The following is a 22894-nucleotide window of genomic DNA, read 5'->3' as shown; positions in this document are numbered from 1 at the left end:
GAGACATCACCTTGCCAACAAAGGTCCGTATAGTAAAAGCTATGGTTTTCCCAGTAGTGATGTATGGAAGTGAAAGCTGGACCATAAAGAAGGCTGATTGCCGAAGAATTGATGCTTTTGAATTATGGTGCTGGAGGAGACTCTTGAGAGTCCCATGGACTGCAAGAAGATCAAACCTATCCATTCTGAAGGAAATCAGCCCTGAGTGCTCACGGGAATGACAGATCCTGAAGCTGAGGCTCCAATACTTTGGCCACCTCATGAGAAGAGAAGACTCCCTGGAAAAGACCCTGATGTTGGGAAAGATGGAGGACACAAGGAGAAGGGGACGACAGAGGACACCATGGTTGGATGGTGTTCTTGAAGCTACCAGCATGAGTTTGATCAAACTGCGGGAGGCAGTGGAAGACAGGAGTGCCTGGCGTGCTCTGGTCCATGGGGTCACGAAGAGTCGGACACGACTAAACAACAACAACAAACAGAACTGGAGGCCCCTCGACTGTCCTCAGGTCCAGTACTGGACCACTTCGATTGGATACTCCCTGCCAATGTAGATTCCACCGAGCTGGAAGGGCCACCACTTGCCTCCTTCCCGTCCTGGCTGATTAGAGCGTGTCCAGACGAGGTGCGGGTCTCCCTGGGTGAGATCATTAATCAGTCCCTTGGCATGGGGACTTTCCCAAGGGGGTTGAAGAAAGCAGTGGTGCATCTGCTCTTAAAGGAAACATCTCTAAATCCTTTACATCTATCCAATTACCGCCCGGTTTCGAATCTTCTGTACCTGGGTAAAGTAATTGAGAGAGCGGTTGCTGAACAGCTTGGCAGGCTTTTCGATGAAACATTGGCTCTGGATCCATTTCAGTCCGGCTTTCGCCCTGGTTACGGGACCGAGACGGCTTTGGTCACCCTAACAGAAGATCTCTGTAGACAGCTAGATTGAGGCGGGTCAGGACTGCTGATTCTTTTAGATTTGTCAGCAGCCTTTGATATGGCCATCATGAACTTTTGGGCCACCACCTTGCCAACGTGGGGATTCAGGGCACAGTTTGACAATGGCTGTACTCCTTTATCTCAGGTTGGGGACAGAGGGCGGCACTAGGGAAGCTGTTGCCGCAGCGCTCCTTGGTGTGTGGAGTCCCGCAGGGCGCAATCCTTTCCCCAATGCTTTTCAATATCTTTATGTGCCCCTTTGCCCAGATTGTCCGGAGTTTGGGGCTGGGTTGTCATCAATATGCTGATGACACCCAGCTTTATCTGTTGATGGACGGCCGCCCTGACTCAGCTCCGGACATACTGACCAGTTTTGATTTATGTGCTACTATTAAAATGAGGCTGCATTTTAAATTGTATTTTAACCCGTATTTTAATAAACTGTTTTTTTGTTTGTTTGTTTGTCCACCCTACCTTTATGTTTTATCGTAATTTTATTGGTGTCAGCCGCCCTGGTATAAATAAAATGTTGTTGTTGTTGTTATGAAAAAGATTTTTAAAACAAGTTAGAAGAAAACAGAAATTAACAACAAACATCAATAGACCATTGTGGAGAATGTACTTTTACTTTCCTGCATAGGCCTGGTGCTATTTAGTCCAGATACTCGTGATAGCCTGTTCACCAGTTACACAGTTTTCTTACACACAAATAAAATTCCAAAATGATGTGGAGGGTCACATTGTTTATTACTTACAAAAAGCACACATTTGTACAAATATATCAGTACATTCATATTCAATGATAAAGGAGGTTATAAGAAGAGAGCAAAAAGACATACAGGAGAGTTTTTATATGTACAGGAATTAAATACTCATGCTAAAATAAAGCAAACTGAATACATCTAGCAATTCTTAGCTGTGATCACAATCAGACAGTGGGAGAGGGAAGTTGCAGAATTCAGAAGAGAATTAAAACACTAATGGCACTCTTTTCCTGACTTCCCATAGTTTCAAGTCTTGGAATCACAAATTGTTTAATCAAGAACATGTACTGATGCTGCTTTTGGCCTCCTCAGTCTATGAGGATCGTGTGTGTGTGTGTGTTAGATAAATTCCATCCTAGGTTGTCCAAGATTTTCTTATTCTGCCCCAGTGGCACACATTAATCTCCTTGCAGCACTAAGACTTCAGACAAGTCTTCCACACCTTCTAGCTTCAGGTTCTGGAGACAAAGGGGAAACAGGGATCAAAATACATATCAATCTTTGAAATTTCCACATATGCAGCAAGCGCGGAAAAGAAGATATCATGGACTTGTTTGCCAAGGCCACAATGTGTATCACTGCATTGCCTGTGTGGGCCAGAAAGAGCCCCTTCTCTCCAACCTGCCCTTGATGTTATCCAAGTTCCTGCCTTTATCACGTACCTTTTCATTCGCCAGATGCAGGAGGCAAGCAAATGCCAGTGGTGCAGACAAGTTCTTTGCCATCGTGGAAGGCAGTCTGTGAAAGACAAAAATCAAGCTGAGAAGTAGATCAAATACTTTGGGCATGATCACATTAAGCCACAAACCATGGACTACCATTGAACAAGCATTACATGCTGCTAAATAACACTCCCTGCTTTTCCCTCTGGAAACAGAAGCTTGGCACCCAGACAAGCTTGCCACTTTTGTTCTCTTATGAACTATTATCCAACTCCAGCCTTGGGCTGCAATCTTAAACATACCTTCTAGGAATACAACTGGTAAACATGCATACTATTAAGAGTACTTTGCACTTCTAGTGTTCCAGTGGAAGGCTAGGTCAGTACTAGTTATGACTTGACTACCTTAGCAGGTTGTCAGCAAGACAGCTACTCACAGCTGGGTTATTTTGCAATGGGATAAAACAGGAAGACCTGCTGCATCCCAGTCTATGCCTTCTTTTGAAGTCATCCTCTCAGCTACACAGCAAGAATGTACAGCATGGTTCTAAAAAGATTTTAAATTCTACAACCAACATTCCACTTGCAGAGCACAATCATGTCAGTGACTCAAGGTTGATTTTTATTTTATTTTATTTCTGCAAACAGGAAAATTTGATGATTAATTGAAGAAACTTGGGAGCCAATGCCAACATATGAAGCACACTTTAAATGGACCCCTGTGGTGGTTGGCTCCAATGCTTCAGCCAAAGGATTGGGGTGTAAATGTGTCTCTTTTCCTGGAATCCTAGTCAAAGTCCCGGTGACCTGAAGTACCTGTGACACAGATCCTTGATAACGCTGCTGAAGACCTTCTGACCAGATACGACTGAAGAGTTAGCATCTTTCTCCATGACTTCATTCTGTGTAAGTAAGTTTGAAATCTTAAAAGGCCACCTAGTAAACAAACTGAAAGCCTGTGAAGCAGATCCTGTCATGTTTTAAAGTTCTGTACCATGTGTCCAGTGCTTTTAATATTACCTACCTCAGAAGGTTGTTGGAAGGATTACAACTTGAACACCTGCAAGTACTATATAAATATTAAGTATTATATTACTGCTATGACAGATTCTCTGCCTAAAATCAGGGTGTGTGCCAACTGCAGGAAAATGCAAAGGCAGAAAGCAGCATTAAATGAAATGCAGCCATAGGTGTGCAATCCTGGGTGTACTGCTGTTACATACAATTCAGAATTCAGCTTTATGAGAATTTTGGCTTTGTTAAACAGCAAGTCTCTAATCCTCATGTTTACAAAGACATGCCTGAGCCAGAACTAGGGGGTGGGAGGAGGGGTGAGTAAGATTTCTAGTACCCTGCATAGCACTGTGGTCCTCCCTGTGATTAGCAAAGTGAATTAGATATTTTTTAAATAGATTAAAGAATTCAGCCTTTAAGTCCAGAGTGCACACAGCCCTGAATTCCAGTTTTCTGCTGGTATTGCTGAACCAAGGAAGCAAATGGCTCCAGGTGACATTAAGAGTACCACCAAAGCTGGTTGAGATAAAAGCAGAATGAGAGCCTGTCTGTCTGGGATGGTGAATGGGCCAAGGCATCACTGGGTAAGGACAGCAGAGGCATTCTGGGTTTCCTGGGGCTGCATACCTCTTGCTCAGTTTGATTTGTCTGGGCATCAGTCAGGAGCAGCCACATGCCCTGCTTTAGCCTCTTCATGTCCATCTTTTTGGCAGTCTTTGCATACTGAATATCAATCTTGTTCACCTAGAAGAGCAGAGAAAGGGAAACAGAGCTAGCCAAAGACCATCCAGTTAGAAGGCATCAGCAAACAGAAAGACAAATCTTCAACCCTGCCCCTTATGGCATCAAGGCACAAGCTACTCCCTACGCCCTTGGGCTTGCTATTTAAACTAAATAAACCCAAGAGTTCAATAAGAAAAAGCACAGAAGCAGAGGAAGCAAGTGACCGTCATTTTTATTTTGAATCAACACGTAGATCTTCTTGGCACCAAAAATACCAACTACCACTTAGCCCAGCCAGTAGGCGAGAGAACTAAATTTCCATCCTCCTAGCTTCAGCAGGAATTGGCAAGCATATACCCCCACCCCCACCATAACACAAGGACTCTGAACCGTGCAGAAGACAGATCCATCTAGGCCCAAGACTACCTTACATGCCAGGGGTGGGGAGGGCCACACTCAATCCAAAGGGCCACACTCCCTTCCAGAGGCCAAATGTGGTGGTAGGTGTAGGCAGAGTAAAAGATGATGGAGCAAGTTTTATCTTTGGGCAGTAGCCTAATTTCTAAACAATCACCCACCCTCCCACCCTCTTTCCTCCAACCAGGCAGACAAGAAGCATTATCAGAGGTCAAGGACACATTCCAGGCGGGCAAAGACAACCAAGGTGGGTGTAAAGCAAGCCCTGCGAGGGCTGTGGTGTGGGAAGAGTCCTGAGGGCCAGCTAGGCCCCTGGAGGGCTGCAGCCAGGTCCCAAGCATGAGGCTCCCCAGCCCTGCCTTATGCAATGGGTGGCAGGGAAAGAGAGCTGCCTTGGCCTACACAGCAAGTGTGACAAAAGCCTGGAGCAGAAGAATGGAACTGTAGCATAGCATGAGCCACAGACAGACACCCAGGTTCCAGTGCCACCTACAATATCCCTACAGGTGAAATGTGTGCCACACCTTCAGCTCAGCCCCCCTGGTAGCGCACAACAGACATAAGCCTTAAAGAAAGGAGCTGCTTTGCAGGCCATGCATCCTACACCAGAACTTGCCTTCTGTGGCTCAGCCACCAGGTTCAATTCCCCATAGGTGGTGATGTTGTTCCCACTGATGCCTCCATTGAGCTCTCTCTCCTGGCCTGCCTCTCCTGCAGGATAGGCTGTCATTTCAAACATCCCATTCTGGCCCATGAAGTCCACAGGAACGTCATCGTCATCATCACTGTCACCATCCTGAGTAGAAAAAAAGGACAGGGAGGGAAGCCAAACAGGGTCAGAGTTAAGCTGGAGAGCTAGGAAACACGCAAGCCCTCTCACGCACACCTTCAAGCAACATTCCCTCTCTCCCCAACTTTTTGAACTCAGATTCCCCACCCCTCTCTAAAACTAATCTATCTTCAAGGATTTCATCTTTATGCTAAGGCATAAAAGGAACTCTTGTATCGAGCCAGGTGGATATTGAGGATATGAAAGCTTTTGGAATGCAGGAAGATTTCCAAACGCCTTCAGACACTGGAGAGTTAGATGCACTATAAGAAAAAGGTCCCATAAGATCTCCTGTATCCTCCTCCACCAGAGACAATGCATCAGCTACAAGGCAGCAATAACTGTGTAAACTAGAGATAAAACTACATAAAAGGGATGTTTTTGCTGCCTCAAGATTTTAACCACTTGAGACATATTGGTTTGCAACTCCATAAGTTCTTTCTAAGGTTTCCCGTGGATGAACACAAATGAGGTCATCCATTCCACTTGCTAAAGACTCCACAGCCAGCTAATGGAATAATCCTTAAGCAAGCTTAACCACTGAGTGTTTGTTTGGACCCTGGGAGAGAATCCAGAGGCTGAGAGGGAGGGCGTGTCAGAAGGAAAATGAATTGATATTGGGGGGGGGGGTATGTAACTTTGTTTAATGTAACATTTTTATGTAGCTGTGTATTTTTTTAATATTTAAGTTGTCTGTTGTTGCTTCTTTTTTGTACACCTCTTAGAGAAGCTGCCTGTGCCATGGTTGCAAAATATTATTCCCCTTCTGAGATTCAGACAATGTGGGATTATTCCTTATTCTAGTTAGGGTCCCTCAGTTGCTTGAGCGCCTTTTGAGGTCCTTCAGATAATGTTGCACTGAGGCAGAACCGGCAAAAGCCACTGAGGTTGTTAACCAATAGGAAGGCTGCTAAACCTCTCTGCCCAGATTGGCAGCCAGCTTCTATAAGACTCACCAAAAACCTTCATATAAGAAAGGATGCAACCCACAGTAGAGTGTTTCTCTGATCTTTGCAGCTTACCTGCAATGCAGGACAGAAATTGGAGGTGTCATTGGGGTTGTTGTAATCATACTCTTCAACCTCACTGTCGTGACTGGACGAGTCACCCTGCAGTGGCACCTTCGACAGCTGCAGAAACCAAAGACTTGGGTGACTTAGGACATCAGTCACTAATGGAAAGAACATCAAACCAAAGCACACTCACTCCAGAAATTGCCTCAGCATGCCCTTCTGCCCGGAGCAGCTGACTGATAACCAAACCAAGCTGAAACTGCAGTACAGTGGTACCTCGGGTTACATACGCTTCAGGTTACATACCCTTCAACTTACAGACTCCGCTAACCCAGAAATAGTACCTCGAGTTAAGAACTTTGCTTCAGGATGAGAACAGAAATCGTGCAGCAGCAGCATGGCAGCAGGAGGCCCCATTAGCTAAAGTGGTGCTTCAGGTTAAGAACAGTTTCAGGTTAAGAATGGACCTCCGGAACGAATTAAGTATGTAACCAGAGGTAGCACTGTAATGACATGGGGAGACAAGGCAGGAGTGTTGCATGGAATTGAGAAAGCTTACCCTATTGGCTGGCTTAAGGAAGAGGCGGGTGAGGTTGTCTGGATCATAGCGGAAGTCTGCAGGAAGAGTTTTGCTTTTCTTGTTTTGACTTTCAAGGGTTGACTTGGACAGAGTAGTAGCTGCCTGTTTGAGAAAAGCAGAAGCCCACAGAAAAATCAAGCCCTCCCATCCAAATATCACCTTTCTAAACCTGAAGTTTATACCTGGCACTGGAATCAAATCTGATTTGCATATGCTTTCGTGTATCAATACACACTTCAGCACCTCCTGTAGTACCTTAGCACTGCAGTTTGGGAATCAATGGTATAGGGCAACACACCAATAGTCTGTGAGCTAAGAAGGCAAGAACAAATGTTGCAAAAGGTAGGAAAAGTAATCTGGAGATATTCCTCAAAACTGCAGTCCCTGCATTGATTCAACTGGCTTGAATTTTAGACCTACTCCGATTATATAAAAAAAAGAATGCATGATTATTATACACTTATCAAGTCAAGGCTGCTTATATGCTATGCTAAGAGTTCTTAATTTATAATGGAAATTTTCACACGCTGTCACCCAGAGCCACACTTTCCAAAACACTGGTTTAGAACCAAGACAGCTTCTTTGGATTTAGGTGGAAAGGAGAAATAAGAGCTGGGTGTCATCAGCACCGAACCCCAAAACTCTGGACAAACTTTCCCAGAGGTTTCACCTAAGTGTTAAATAGCACAGAGGACAGAGCAGGATTCTCAGGGGCTCTACAGGCCAATGGCCAAGGTGTCAAACAGAAGTTCCCCAGCACCACCTTCTGGGTTCACCCCCTCCAGGAAGGAACAGAGTCACCATAAAACAGTGCCTCCAAGTTCCATCCCAGCAAGGTGATCCAGAAGGATATCATGGTTGATGGTACAAGAACCACCAAGAGGTCCAGAACTCCTCCGGTCCAGTTCCTGGCATAAAGCAGTCACCAAGGAGACCAAAGCAGTCTCTGTCCCATAACCAGGCCTGAAACCAAACTAAAATTGATCTAGATAATCAGTCTTTTCCAGAAACCCCTAGAGCTGAGAAGCCATCAGACACTTCAGTACCTTGCCCCCAAATGGTATTTTGGAGACTGGCCAATAATTATCCAATACGGTGGGATTCAGGGAGGGCTTTTTCAACAGAGGTCTTATATCTGTCTCCTTTAGGTGTGCTGGAACGCAGCCTTGTTGTAAGGAGGCACTGACCACTCCCTCCACCCTCCCAGCCAGTCCCCCACTGGCCCTTTTGATGAGTCAGGAAGGGCAAGAATCCAGAATACATGCAGTAGCTCTCACATTTTCAAGGATCCTTGTCTACATCCTCAGGCTGCATAAATTGAAAAGGATCCATTAACACTGGAGAAGCAAAGGCCAAAGTTACACCCACTGGACCTGTATCAACTATAGTGTCCAAGTCAGAACAGATTTGAGCGATTTAGTCAGCAAAGTGCTGAGCAACTTGTTCACAGAGAGCTGTCAAGTGGTCTAAATTATGACATGGGCCTTTGTAAAAGACCCCTGACCACTTGAAACAGCTCCACTGAACAGTTCCTTGCTGATGCAATGGAGGCAGAGAGAGAGAAATACTTTGTCACTGCCTGCACTGCCACAGAGTAGGTCTTCAAAGAGGTTCTAGCCCGTGTTCTGTCAGACTCATTTAGAGTTTTCCACCAACATTGCTCTAGTTGCAGTCTCCTACTGCTGACTGTCCTCCTCAAGATGTTGTATTCAAAGGCTTGTCTTCTCTTAACATGGGACTTCTCCAAAGTTGTAATGGGTAACAGCAGTTGACAAGACCTATCCTTTATTGTATAAAATATTTTTAAAACTGTTTTCAAAGCTAGTAATATCTTGTGTAACAACCACCCACATACACGCCCCTATCAAGAGTTAAAAACATACCCTTGTTTTGCAGAAGTAAGGCTCAAAATCAATCTCATCTTCAAAGTTTATCTCAAATACTTTTTTTGCAGCCTTTCTTTTGTTTGCTTTCTCAGGGTTGGCATCACCTGTGAAGAGTGAGTAGAAGCAACTGAGTGGAAGATGTTGCTGGATCTGCTACAGAAGGTTAACAAGAGTTTATTATTTGGTGCTGCTGCTTGTTTCGGAGTGCACTTCCTAAAATGTTGAATATCGCCTCCGTTGCCTTTCAGCAATCTCTACAACAAACCACCTCACCTTGGAACTCTCAAACCTAATTTGAGGGTCAGGATAAGCTTTGACAATGCTTTGCTTTGACTGAGTCAACATCTGAAGAGGCATGAACTGTGGATTTTATGTTCTGAGAAGACTTGCATTTCCAAATTCTACACAGGACCTATAAAGCTGTAGGTCAGTATGCAAGCAGAAAGCTAGGGAATGAACTCCCATGACTCCCTTCACAGCCTTACCTTTATGGTGAGGCTTGAACCGCCAGTGCTCTGGACCTGCCCACATGGACATGGTTCGGGGGCTGAAGTAAGAATACTCGCTGGGCTTCAGGGACAAATGAAGCGACATGGACCTGACATCTCCTTCCCCCAGGGGAACCACTTCTTTTCTGGAAGAAGTGCATACACACGCCTGATTATAAAAGTCTCACCAGTTTTATTCATTCTCACCAGGATTTTATTCTATTTGTAAAGCTTCCCCAAAGGTTCTTTTAACTCTCCCCACCATTTTAATTATTTTTATGAATTGTTGCCTGTGAAGCACCCTGAAGTGATTTCACAATGAAGAAAAACATTCGGAGTAAAACATATAACACATAGTTTTATAAAGCTTTGAAATCCACTCTTAACTGAACGTAAACAAGAAAACCATAGGCCAACACAATACAAACAAAACAGGCATTCCAGTTCAGCAGACAGATATATACAACAGAACAACACACCCCCAATGTAAATCCCACATTATTCCTCTACAATAAACTATAAAAGTGTTAAAATATAATAAGACAAAAGCAAATCCCACTCCCTGCCCCCCCTCCCGTTTTTGGAACCTGGGTAATTTTCTTTGTTGCTAGAGTAAATCTGGCTATTTGGATGGTAATGAATACGTCTTTGCCTGCAATCAATACATAGATCACAATGGGTCTGCCTGACAGAGATTGGAGGCTACAAGACTTGTGTGCTTATGGTGCTTGTATAAGGGACCACTTAGCAGGTAATGGGAGACATTCTCAACCTCACTGGATGAATTGAGATTTCTGAAACGTTCCATCCAGTAAAGCAGAGGGCATATACTGGAGGCATAAGGCTGGAAATTATTTTCTTGAAGGAGCAGTGGTATGGATTATAAAACAATTCTCCAAAACTTCAAATCCAATTCTAATACTCAAGGGGATTTAGAAGGCTTGTTGAAAGAAAAAGATCTTCAACAGGTGCTAAAACACAATAGTGACCATGTCTATTTGATGGGAGTTCCAGAGGGTAGGCACCACCACACGAAAGGCCTGATTCCTACACAAACCTTCCTCAACGTACCTCAACATTCCTGGTGTTTGTCTACATAACTCCAACTTTTCGGAGAACTCGCTACGGTCCTTCTCAACCGTCTCGGCCGGGATGTCAGCATCAAAATCGTTCTCTACTGGGTCCTCAGAATAGTCTCCAGGGTCACTATCGATCTCTGCATTGATGTCAAATGCCTGGTCACTCTTCTTAAATTTATCCAACAAAGCAGCCACTGACTGAAAAGGAAAAAAAAATGTAAAAGGAAAATCCTTTTGGAGGCAGAGAGAAGACAGACAACAGAATTAGTGCATAATTTGTGTGACTTCAGAGAAAGGGGGGAATATATGAATAGCTGCTAAAATGTATACAAGAACAAAATGCATTTTAATCCCACAAACAAGAATAGGCAACAAAAATAAGATTACTAAAATACAACATACCGTATTTTTCGCCCTATAGGACGCACCGGCCCATAGGACACACCTAGATTTGGGGGGGGGGGAAATAAAGGGGGGGGGGAATTATTTCCACACACCCCAGGCACGGGGCTGGGGCGGGGGAAGCCCAAGCTTCCCCCTACCCCAGCCCCCAGAACGGGTCCTGGAGGGCAGCTTCGGCATCGCTCTAGCTCCCTTCTGGGGGCTGGGGTGGGGGGAAGCTTGGGCTCCCCCCACCCCGCAAGCTCCGGCATCGCTCTGGTAGCTTGCCGGGCTGGGGGGATAGCTTCCTGAAGCCTGCAGAGCAAGAGGGGTCGGTGCGCACCAATCCCTCTCCCCCTCCAGTCTTCAGCGAAAGCCTGCATTCGCCCCATAGGATGCACACACATTTCCCCTTCATTTTTGGAGGGGAAAAGGTGCGTCCTATAGGGCGAAAAATACGGTACATCTCATCCACCCAAAATGATGCCTATACATCAATCTGATGTGACAATAAGTAGAAACAAAAGTCGCTTCAGTCTCCAAAAGATCTTCCTCAGTGGCCAAAGAATTTGTCACAATTTGACACAAAAGTTACTTGACCTATATCGATATGTAGGCCAGCTATATAGATAAGGTAAATGACTAATCGCATTCATAAAGCTACCATGCCCACATGGTGAAGATATGAAGAACATTTTAAAATACGGTGCTTTTATACTAAGCACCCAAACATATATGTTTTTAGGTTGCCCTCTAAATATCAGATCCCAGATGTCACCTATTCAGCGTAATAGTAATGTGCAACTGTGAGGCTATAGGTACCTCTGCCTGCAAGATCAAGTGGTTGGCAATGAAGCTTCAGAAACATTTTTATAAAAAAAAACACAACCACCATGAAATGCAGGCAATTATGGGCTAGAAACTGAAATAGCTTTGAATCCCCCCCCCCATTGTGTGACCAGTTCACTTAATTCACTGTAACGGCCAGCTTGACATACCTCATTATGGGTTTCACTGTCCCACTGGGTAAATAAGAAGCCAGCCAATGAAGGGCAGATGGGGCGCTTTTCAGCACACTGAAGAAGGATGGCTAGAAAGGAAGACAAGAAGAGAGGAGTTGGAGATTCCAAGCCATAACTGCCCCCCGCCCCCTTATGCTACCATGCTCCCCCACAGATGAGAACTCTGGACGAAGAGAACTCATGAGTGATCTTGATAGGGCCCTAATCCTTGCACTACTAATAGTAATTTATATCTTTGATCACTGGTAACTTGGCTGAGGCCCTGGTGTCAGGGGGCTTGGTACCATGTCTCCCCAACCCTCCACTCCTTCAGTTTCTACTTCCTGCAGACTTCAAGGACACAGGCACCTGCCATATCCAAAGCTGCTGCTCCTTTGATACTTGCAAAGAGATGGACAAAAGAGAGCCTTCTGTTGAGGGTAAACTCATTTTTGGAGCTTGTCACATAGTATCTCTTCTCCAGGGCATTAAGTGAAGCAAACATTCCCCATTCCCTACCAAATCAAAGTAGAAAGAAGAGGTGGTATCAAGCCTCCTTTTGCCCTGCAGGCATCTCTTTCTTTATAAAGCTTAGCTCCTGTGAACACTCAGACTGGCTCTTCCTCCAGAGGCAAAGCAGTATGACTCCTCTATCACTGCAAAGTGGAAAGGTCTCCATATATGTGTGATCCCACCTATCCTATCCTGGCTTGGTTCTCAGCCTACTCAAAATGAAACATTACTGCACCTAGAAGAAGATGGAGAGTTAGCAACTGTTAGCACCTACACTTTAAGCCTGTCACTTTCACATGAGAAGATGTCGGCAGCTCGGCAGTCGTAGAAGAAGGCAGGGGGATGACCATGGAATCGAACAGAACTTCACTGAGAAAGTTGTGTACATGAAGCATAGTGAGGAAAACACCAGCCGTACTGCACTCATCAAAGGAGGCTGCTGTTCTCTGGAACATGGGATCAACCTGGTTGGGTGGGGGAAAACAACAGGAGCTCAGGTTCAAATATCAAGTTCAATAAAATTTTGCAGATGCTGCTTAATGTTCACTGTTTGGACCAGTAGCAAAGGCTACTGTCCCCAAACATGTTCCCAGGAGTATGTCATGTAAAGCTAAACACATCAAGGGAAGGAAACAGAAGCCACCAAATGTTCCCTTCTCACTTCTCATCCCTCTTCCACCCACCACAGCAAAAAGGCACATGGTTTTACTCATAATATATTTTTTACGTCAAGCCTCTTCAGTGATTAAGCAATACAACTGACTGCCTAAGTGATCAAAAACATATATCTCAATATGCAGCAACACATTTTGAAATATTATAGGAAGTGCAAGAACCTACCATTATAGACAAAAAGGTCCTATGCTTTACTAGGTCTTCAAATATTTTATCTTCCTAGTACAACAAAGGACAAACAAAAGCATCCTTTGCTGAGCCCTAAAAATTAAGATTTGCCTCCATTAATTAAAAATGGACTCAACTGATTTCTCACCTTAACTATAGATTTCTCATCTATAGCTTCAATTGGTAAATAATAATAATAATAATAATAATAATAATAATAATAATAATAATAATTTGGTACAAGGAGAAGGGGACGACAGAGGACGAGATGGTTGGATAGTGTCTTCGAAGCTACAAACATGAGCCTGACCAAACTGCGGGAGGCAGTGGAAGACAGAAGTGCCTGGCGTGCTCTGGTCCATGGGGTCATGAAGAGTCGGACATGACTAAACGACTAAACAACAACAACACTTGCCCTTCAACCTAAGGTCTTAGGGCAGTTTACAACAATTTACAAAGCATACAACCACATTTATAGGAGCCAACTCCTAGGAGCTGAGCAGTCTTCACCCCCCCCCCCATAAAATAATTGAGGGGGCCGGAACACCCCAAAGTTGATGGGCATTGTGATTCAAATGGTGTCCATGCACCATGTAATGTGATCCATTATGCAGGGCAGGGCTTCCTTGCCCCCCCCCCAAAATATTTTATTCAAGTTGGCACCGCTGACCATGTTATGCTAGCCTTCACATCCCGTGTAGAAAACGGTCTGAGGTCACCTTAGGATCACAGGCTGCATGGGAACACATAAAACTCTATATGCTTTCCACACTAGCTGGAACCTAATGGTGCAGGATTCCAGCTCCTGTGGAAAGCCTGTGCGCTTAGATATCCACAGATAGGCTTTCCCCTGCATACATCCAGACTTCGTGCATGGACACTGGCCCCACAGCTCCTTTCTGTGTGTCAAGGGAGCTTAAGCTACTGGTCCTTGATACCAACCCAGTTCCACTCTACAGACTGTGAACTGGCTCTGCCCATGGGCAAGAAAGCACTAACTTCTCACTCTGTCAGATACTCTACACATTGTGTGCAGCTGTATGCCAGACCTAGAACAGTGGAACAACATTTCACTCCCTAAAGGGGCGAAAATTCCTGCATTGCAGGGGGTTGGACTAGATGACCCTCTAGGCCCCTTCCAACTCTACAGTTCGATGATTCTATGAAAAGGATGGATCCCAACAGGAACACAAGATAGTTGTAATGAACTGACCAACAAAGATGAACATGCTGTTCCTCCACCACCCAGATTTCTGCTCTAATGTCTCCAACTATTCTCCCAGCAGATGCTGTAGGCAGATAGTCAACCAACTACTTTAGGAAGGGGGTGTTTAGGAAATGTACTTCGGAGCAGGTTCTCTCACCTCACACCTATGATCTTCATCGGAGATATTAATGTTATTCAGATTCCGTTCAATAGTTTTGTACTGGTGCTTCCTCTTGCTCAGACGTGTTTTGGAACTCTCAGAATCCACAAGCCCTCCACCTACAAGAATGGTCACAACTCAAGGTAGTAATCATCATCATCATCATCCAGGTGCAAGTACTTTCCAGTGCTACTCAGTTACAAAGTCCAACTGTTCTGCTATCTTGCATCATTTACAGGTGAGAAAGAAACAATCTCTCCTGTTCCTTTACACAAATGGATCTTCCCATCTCCTCAATTATGCTTTGACTATCTCAAAAAAAATTTGCACGTCACTTTCATGAAGTGAGATTTATACTTGTACCTACTGGCAAATGCAGGGAAGAGAACATAAGTATGAAAAGTAAGTTGAGCTGCTTGCAAATACAAAGTCTTTGGTGGGTTGGATGTTATTCAACCTCCCATTCAAAATAAAACAAAAAACCAGAGGCGATGTATTGGAAACACAAGGCTGTGAAGGCTTTCCCAGAAAGGAGATACCAGAAGAAGAAGAAGAAGAAGAAGAAGAAGAAGAAGAAGAAGAAGAAGAGGAGGAGGAGGAGTTTGGGTTTGATATTCCACCTTTCACTCCCTTTAAGGAGTCTCAAAGCGGCTAACGTTCTCCTTTCCCTTCCTCCCCCACAACAAACACTCTGTGAAGTGAGTGGGGCTGAGAGACTTCAAAGAAGTGTGACTAGCCCAAGGTCACCCAGCAGCTGCATGTGGAGGAGCGGAGACGCGAACCCGGTTCCCCAGATTACGAGTCCACCGCTCTTAACCACTACACCACACTGGCTTGTATAAGGGATACAAATAAATTATCCAGGGTGAATGTCAGTTTATATGGTGGATACCAATAAAAAGACGACATTTGTGTGGTTGAAGACAAATCCCACTCGTTTAAAAACAAAAAGTAGAGATACTGAGAAAATGATCTGGGACTGTGTGTCTCACAAATAGTGATGTGGATCTGGAAAATTTTAAATTGAAACTTTCTCAGAGAATATTCTATTTTCAGCTTCCATTGTAAAAGTTTCTGATGCCCTGGTGAGTAATCTAATTTAGCATGTTTATTTTACTTCTTTTTAGTAAAGCAGCAACAAAAAATGGTATGTTTTAGTCTCAACACAGCACAAGTATTAGACCTGATATATTTGAGGGGAGAAATTAAAGCACACTTAATGTGGTTTAACATTTTATTATGTATAATCTTTTACTGAAATATTTGTAAAAATCTAAAGACAGACAATAGTATTTACTGCCTTAATACTGTTTCAGGTAAACAGCATTAAGGCAGTACATACTATTCTTTGTCTTTAAACACTAAAAACTAGTAACAGATTTCAGTTACCCAAATAACTTCGCATACGTTGACTCATAATCATCTGAAATATATTAATTAGCACTTACAACTTCCAAGCTTGCCTTATCTTGTTTGTCATCCATTCATAGGTACCAATGAAACAGATTTTCCCCCACCCCACATCACTGCCTACAGCTGTGCTATGGGCCTTCCCCACACGTGCTATTCCAAATCCCATGCTCAGCTCATTGTGTTAAGCAACACACCTGTATCCTGACCATCCACAGGCTCTGCAGTAGCAGAATGTTTTCCCAGCCCTCCAAGAACTCTGTAAACATCTGCATGGACAGCATCAACTTTAGCTGCATAGATCTTTGCACTGGCATCCAGGGTACCAGCTGCTACCTGTAAGGGGGAATGTTAAGAAAGAAGTTAAGAGAGTGGAACTAAGCTTTGAGTGGGCTACTATGAACCTACAGACTACTTGTCAACAAGATAAGAAAAAGCTTCCTTTTCTTTGCCTTGCTTCCCAGACTTCCTACCTCCTCCTACTCTGGGCTTCTGTCTCAGGCTGAAAAGGGTACGAAGGCAAACTAAGGTTGATTAGATTGGCCCAACTGTCAGGAATAAAGGTAAAGGTAAAGGTACCCCTGCCCGTACGGGCCAGTCTTGACAGACTCTGGGGTTGTGCGCTCATCTCATTCTATGGGCCGGGAGCCAGCGCTGTCCGCAGACACTTCCGGGTCACGTGGCCAGCGTGACAAAGCTGCTCTGGCGAGCCAGCGCAGCACATGGAACACTGTTTACCTTCCCGCTGGTAACCGGTCCCTGTTTATCTACTTGCACCCGGGGGTGCTTTCGAACTGCTAGGTTGGCAGGCGCTGGGACCAAGCAATGGGAGCGCACCCCGCCGCGGGGATTCGAACCACCGACCATGCGATCGGCAAGTCCTAGGCGCTGAGGTTTAACCCACAGTCCCTACTGCTTAACCCGCGTCCCTACTGTCAGGAATAGTAGCCATTATTTAAGGATTTAGATTTGGTGGACAGAGTGCCTGAAGAACTATGGATGGAGGCTCGTAACATTATACAGGAGGCAGCAACTAAAACCATCCCAATGAAAAGGAAATGCAAGAAAGCAAAGTGGCTGTCCAACGAGGCCTTACAAATAGCGGGGGAGAGAAGGCAAGCAAAATGCGAGGGAGATAGTGAAAGATACAGGAAATTGAATGCAGATTTCCAAAAAATAGCAAGGAGAGACAAGAAGGCCTTCTTAAACGAGCAGTGTAAAGAAATAGAGGAAAACAATAGAATGGGAAAAACCAGCGATCTGTTCAAGAAAATTGGAGATATGAAAGGAACATTTGGTACAAAGATTACCATAATAAAAGACAAAAGTGGAAAGGACCTAACAGAAGCAGAAGACATCAAGAAGAGGTGGCAAGAATACACAAAGGAACTATACCAGAAAGAAATGGATGCCTCGTATACCCCAGGTAGTGTGGTTGCTGACCTTGAGCCTGACATCCTGGAGAGTGAAGTCAAATGGGCCTTAGAAAGCACTGCTAATAACAAAGCCAGTGGAAGTGATTATATTCCAGCTGAACTATTTAAACTTTTAAAAGATGATAAAGATGATGCTGTTAAGGTGCTACACTCAATATGCCAGCAAATTTGGAAAACTCAGCAGTGGCCAGAGGATTGGAGAAGATCAGTCTACATCCCAATCCCAAAGAAGGGCAGTGCCAAAGAATGCTCCAACTACTGCACAGTTGCACTCATTTCACACACTAGCAAGGTTATGCTTAAAATTCTGCAAGGCAGGCTTAAGCAGTATGTGGAACGAGAACTCCCAGAAGTGCAAGCTGGATTTCGAAGGGGCAGAGGAACCAGAGACCAAATTGCAAACATGCACTGGATTATGGAGAAAGCTAGAGAGCTCCAGAAAGACATCTACTTCTGCTTCATTGACTATGCAAAAGCCTTTGACTGTGTCAACCACAGCAAACTATGGCAAGTTCTTAAAGAAATGGGAGTGCCTGATCACCTCATCTGTCTCCTGAGAAATCTCTATGTGGGACAAGACGCTACAGTTAGAACTGGATATGGAACAACTGATTGGTTCAAAATTGGGAAAGGAGTACGGCAAGGCTGTATATTGTCTCCCTGCCTATTTAACTTATATGCAGAATTCATCATGCGAAAGGCTGGGGTGGATGAATCCCAAGCTGGAATTAAGATCGCCGGAAGAAATATCAACAACCTCAGATATGCAGATGACACAACCTTGATGGCAGAAAGTGAGGAGGAATTAAAGAACCTTTTAATGAGGGTGAAAGAGGAGAGCACAAAATATGGTCTGAAGCTCAACATCAAAAAACGAAGATCATGGCCACTGGTCCCATCACCTCCTGGCAAATAGAAGGGGAAGAAATGGAGGCAGTGAGAGATTTTACTTTCTTGGGCTCCATGACCACTGAAGATGGTGACAGCACTCACGAAATTAAAAGACGCCTGCTCCTTGGGAGAAAGGCGATGGCAAACCCAGACAGCGTCTTAAAAAGCAGAGACATCACCTTGCCAACAAAGGTCCGTATAGATAAAGCCATGGTTTTCCCAGTAGTGATGTATGGAAGTGAGAGCTGGACCATAAAGAAGGCTGATCGCCGAAGAATTGATGCTTTTGAATTATGGTGCTGGACTGCAAGAAGATCAAACGTATCCATTCTTAAGGAAATCAGCCCTGAGTGCTCACTGGAAGGACAGATCGTGAAGCTGAGGCTCAATACTTTGGCCACCTCATGAGAAGAGAAGATTCCCTGGAAAAGACCCTGATGTTGGGAAAGATGGAGGGCACAAGAAGAAGGGGACGACAGAGGAAGAGATGGTTGGACAGTGTTCTCGAAGCTACAAACATGAGTCTGACCAAACTGCGGGAGGCAGTGGAAGACAGGAGTGCCTGGCGTGCTCACACGACTAAACGACTAAACAACAACAACAAATTTAAATATACCCAACTATTCCTTTCCAGCCTGGTTGTTCCTCAGTCAAAACAATCTTCCCCCACAATGGCTTTTGGCATCCTGGAACTAGCCTTTCAAAGTCTGGCAAACCCAACCTGAATCCTCCATAAATGAATGTGTGGTACTGCTAGGTAGAATGTGGTGGCAGACAGTTTTCACTTTCTGCAGTAGATCAGTAAGCCAGCTCTTCCAGAGGGGGCATTTTTAAAATTTGCTGCATGGACCACACTAGGAAGAATAGCAGTATTTCAACGTATACATTCACACATGACCCTCAAAGAAGCAGAGTGTAGGAAGAAACCCAGGACCCTCCAAAAGGTACCAGTAGTGGATACGCAGATCAAGCCCAACCTTTGCTGTGAGCATTCTCTGTCATAGGAAACACATCAGAAAGGCCTCTAACCTTAAAGTTGGTGGGTTCAGAGTCCTTTTGTTTGAGTATTTCTGTCATGTAGTCGATAAGGTGCAAACCAAATACATTCTTCGTGGTGATTTTCTAGTAGAGGGAACAGCAAGTTGACATTATTGACAGCTACATTCTTCATCTTGGAATCTACAGTAAACAATAATCTTAGAATCTGCAACAAGTTCATCTAAATCCTGTGCCAAGAAAGGTCTAATTCTACACTCCACTTGAACGATATGAAATTTATGAAAACTTGCTTTATTTGTATCATTAATTCTCCTTCTAGTTAACATGTACAGTGGTGTCTTGCAAGACGAAATTAATCCATTCCGGGAGTCTCTTCATCTTGCGGTTTTTTCGTCTTGCGAAGCACGGCTATTAGCGGCTTAGCGGCTATTAACGGCTTAGCGGCTTTAAGAAAAAGGAAACAAACTCGCAAGAACTCGCAAGACGTTTCGTCTTGCGAAGCAAGCCCATAGGGAAATTCGTCTTGCGGAACGACTCAAAAAACGGAAAACCCTTTCGTCTAGCGAGTTTTTCGTCTTGCGAGGCACCACTGTATAAGTACAATAAGCTATGCAGGAGGAAAGATGGTCAGTATTCTGAAGGTATAAATCTAGATTCAGAAGCATTTTTACATTTATGTGAAATCATGGAATGCAAGCAGTTCTGCCTGTAGTAGCCAGAGCAGCTCTTGATAAGGGTGTGTCTTTGAAGTTAATGAACAGATGCTAGACTTACTTACATTTTCTGTTGAAAGTTTGATGCATGTGGAATAATGATCTGCAATTTGGGCATTTGACAATTGTGGAATTGCTGGCAATGATGTTTCTGCTTGCCTAAAACAAAGAAATAAGCAAAGCAGTGTAGTATAGCAATAAATCTCTCCCTCTCTCACACACACACACACACACACACACACACACACACACACAATCAATGCTTGCGCAAACCACACTTACTTGTTGGACGGGGACTTTATAAACAGAGGGGACTCGGTGCTAAACTGCAAGTCAACCACTCTGGAGCGCCGACGCTGCTTCCTCTCTCGCTCATCATCATTCCCAGGGCAGTTTTCCAGTACAGGGGTGCCTGAGGCACTAAGAGGCTGCCGCCTAGTGCCAGGGGACACAAACACACTGTCGAAAGAGGCATTTCCTTTAGAGCCAGCAGACTGCGGCGTTGAGGCACTCATGGTTGCTAGGAGGGAAACAACAGCTAATGAGATCTACAATTCCTTGGTAACAACAGTTGCATTGGCTTCCAGTTCATTTCTTACCACAATTAAAAGTACTGGTTTAATGTCTTTCATGCCTCAGCACTCCTGCTCTATGCCCTCTTTGAGTGGTTTTGCCTGCCTAGAAATGTGTTTGTGTGCAAACCTCTGGATTTTATGTAGCTGGAGTGTAGCCTACTGCACAGGATATAGTCACATTGCTACACTCACTTTCCCCTCTCTGGACTCACCTACTTCTTGACTCCCACCTGTGCCCATCACTGGAAGGCTGCCCTTGAGAGAAAGGAGTCCTTGGCCTGAAATAGGTTCCCTAAAGTAACTCGTTGGAGCCTATGATGTGGGCAAGAAAAGGGTTCTTTTTCACACTTTAGGGCCAGGATAGCTGAAATACCATCTTCTCCAGTATAAAACTTGGCTCACATACAGCTGTACTTTGGTTTTTTAACAGCTTAGTTCTCGAACGTTTTGGCTTCCAAACACCACAAACCCAGTGACTGTTCGGGTTTGCAAACTGTTTTTGGAAGCTGAACGTCCGATGGGGCTTCAAACGTCTTGGAAGTCGAACTGACTTCTGGAATGGATTCGTTCAACTTCCAAGGTACGGCTGAATTAGATTCAGGAAAAAAGGGTCTTTTCCATGTTCTGCACTTGAGATATGGCTGGTAGGAATTCGGGGGGGGGGGGGTCCTTCCCTGGCTGCACCCAGGCTTAGAACTCCTTGCCTGGCACAGCCAATTTAGACCCCTCCCCCTCAACTTTCCACCAGATGGCGTAAAAAAAGAAAAGAAAAAGAAAGACACTCTTCACTTTTTGCCTGCCAGGAACTTTTAATGTATCTATGTGGGAATTATTTATCTTTATTTAGTTACTTTAGGTTTCTCTAGGCAAGATAAAGTGACTGACAAATTTAATACATAAATAATGGAATTTGCCTTTACTGCTGCTGCACACTGGCCAACGTCATGGTGGATAGCTCAATGGAAGGTCTCAGTCCTGGTCCATCACCTCCATTTCAGACCCTATGAGCATGTACATGAAATTAATTTTTTTGCTTCAACATGCAGCAGCTTGTTTGTTTATAATGAACTGCATTTCCCATTTTTACTGCCCTCAGCTTAGAGGTCCTTTTAGGAACTCTTTACAATCTCTCTTTGATTTAACCTCTCTGAACAATTTAGTGTCAACAGGAAACTTGGCCTCCTCACTGATCCCTCCAAACTCTACATCATTTACGAAGTAAAAAAGCACAGGTCCCAGCACCAATCCTTGGGGATCTCCGCTTTCTACATCCCTCTATTTGGAGAACAGCCTATTTGCTTCCTGCCACTTAACCAATTCCTGATCCACAACAGGACCTCTCTTATTCTGTGACTGCCAAGATTTCTCAGCAGCCTTTGGTAAGGTACTTTGCCAAAAGCTTTTTCAAAAGCCCAAGTCCACTCTTCCGACTGCTCACCTCTATCTATATGCTCCATCCATCAGCAGCAGGACTAACTGGGAGCTCCCAGTCGCTCCCCCAATTTTCCCTAGACAAAGGTGACCACAAGCTAGCCTCTCTCAAACTTGGGTCCCGAGCTGTTGGTGGACTACAACTCCCATCACTCCCAGGACCAGTGGTCAGGGGTGATGGGAGTTGTAGCCCAGCAACGTTTGGGGACCCAAGTTTGAGAGAACAGCTTGGAAGCTGCCGAGGCCAGAGCATTAAATCACGGGCAGCAGGCAGCCTCCCTTCATTGCGCGCCAGCAGCCACGATTCCGCCGGCGCGAGGCCCGTGCGCGTCCCCGCCAGGCGAAGGCGCAGCTCCGCGCCTCCATCAATCTCTTCTCCCGCCGCTCCAGCTGATTGAGGGCGACCCAATCAGCGGCCTTCGGGCGACGCTTGCGCCCGCCAATCAACGTCGCTCCTTTCAAAAGTCCTCCGTCGCGCACTTCTCCGCTCCCTATTGGCCAAGCCTTTCCGACGTCGGCCAATCAGCGACCAGCTTCTTACAGAGCTCTTTCCCGCCCGCCGCCCCCCCCCCCCGCGAAGGCGCCTCCGAATGTGGGGCAAGGCTTGAGGCGGCCGCGGCCTGCTTTGCCTTACGGCGACCTTTTATTACCCGCTTAGCCGCCCTTAACTCACCTTCCCCCCCGCCGCGCGGAGTCAGCCACCGACTCACACTTCCCAGCCGGCAACCATTTTCCCCCTCACAAGCGCCGCTTCTCCGCTTTTAATTTACCCGCGCCGACACAGTGCGCAGGCGCGGCGTGACGTCAGCGCGCAGGGAACGGGCGGCGCGAGGCTAAGCGCGTACCACGTGGGAGGAGCTAGAGAGAACAGAGTTATGAAACGGACAGAGAGTCTGTTCCTGCAATTTCCCAGCTTCATACGTACTTCTCTCAATTGTGATTTTAAAAAT

General features: G+C 45.0%; 1 protein-coding gene across 3 annotated transcripts; it reads right to left on the bottom strand.

Annotated features, from left to right (window-relative positions):
• Nucleotides 1-1658: 1658 nt before the first annotated feature.
• On the bottom strand, nt 1659-22743 carry NCAPH (non-SMC condensin I complex subunit H). Of its 3 annotated transcripts, XM_028741066.2 has the most exons (19): nt 22618-22732; nt 21428-21514; nt 20221-20458; nt 20004-20097; nt 19256-19348; nt 16097-16235; nt 14487-14608; nt 12554-12743; nt 11764-11855; nt 10377-10582; nt 9303-9451; nt 8815-8921; nt 6911-7033; nt 6361-6468; nt 5126-5305; nt 3997-4113; nt 3172-3257; nt 2357-2432; nt 1659-2152 (listed from the first exon to the last, which is right to left on the bottom strand). In XM_028741066.2, the coding sequence occupies exons 3-19, from the start codon at nt 20451-20453 to the stop codon at nt 2093-2095; spliced, it is 2175 nt and encodes a 724-aa protein (XP_028596899.1). In that variant the 5' UTR covers nt 20454-20458; nt 21428-21514; nt 22618-22732; the 3' UTR covers nt 1659-2092. The 3 variants fall into 3 exon arrangements, with proteins under 3 accessions (XP_028596899.1, XP_028596898.1, XP_028596897.1); XM_028741065.2 differs by lacking the exon at nt 21428-21514 and having other exon boundaries at nt 22618-22743; XM_028741064.2 differs by lacking the exons at nt 21428-21514; nt 22618-22732 and adding an exon at nt 21952-22283.
• Between the last annotated feature and the right edge of the window lie 151 nt (nt 22744-22894).

The sequence above is a fragment of the Podarcis muralis genome, chromosome 7, assembly GCF_964188315.1.
Source record: "Podarcis muralis chromosome 7, rPodMur119.hap1.1, whole genome shotgun sequence".
In the NCBI taxonomy this organism is placed as follows: Eukaryota; Metazoa; Chordata; class Lepidosauria; order Squamata; family Lacertidae; genus Podarcis; species Podarcis muralis.
This window is presented reverse-complemented; position numbering and strand designations above follow the sequence as displayed.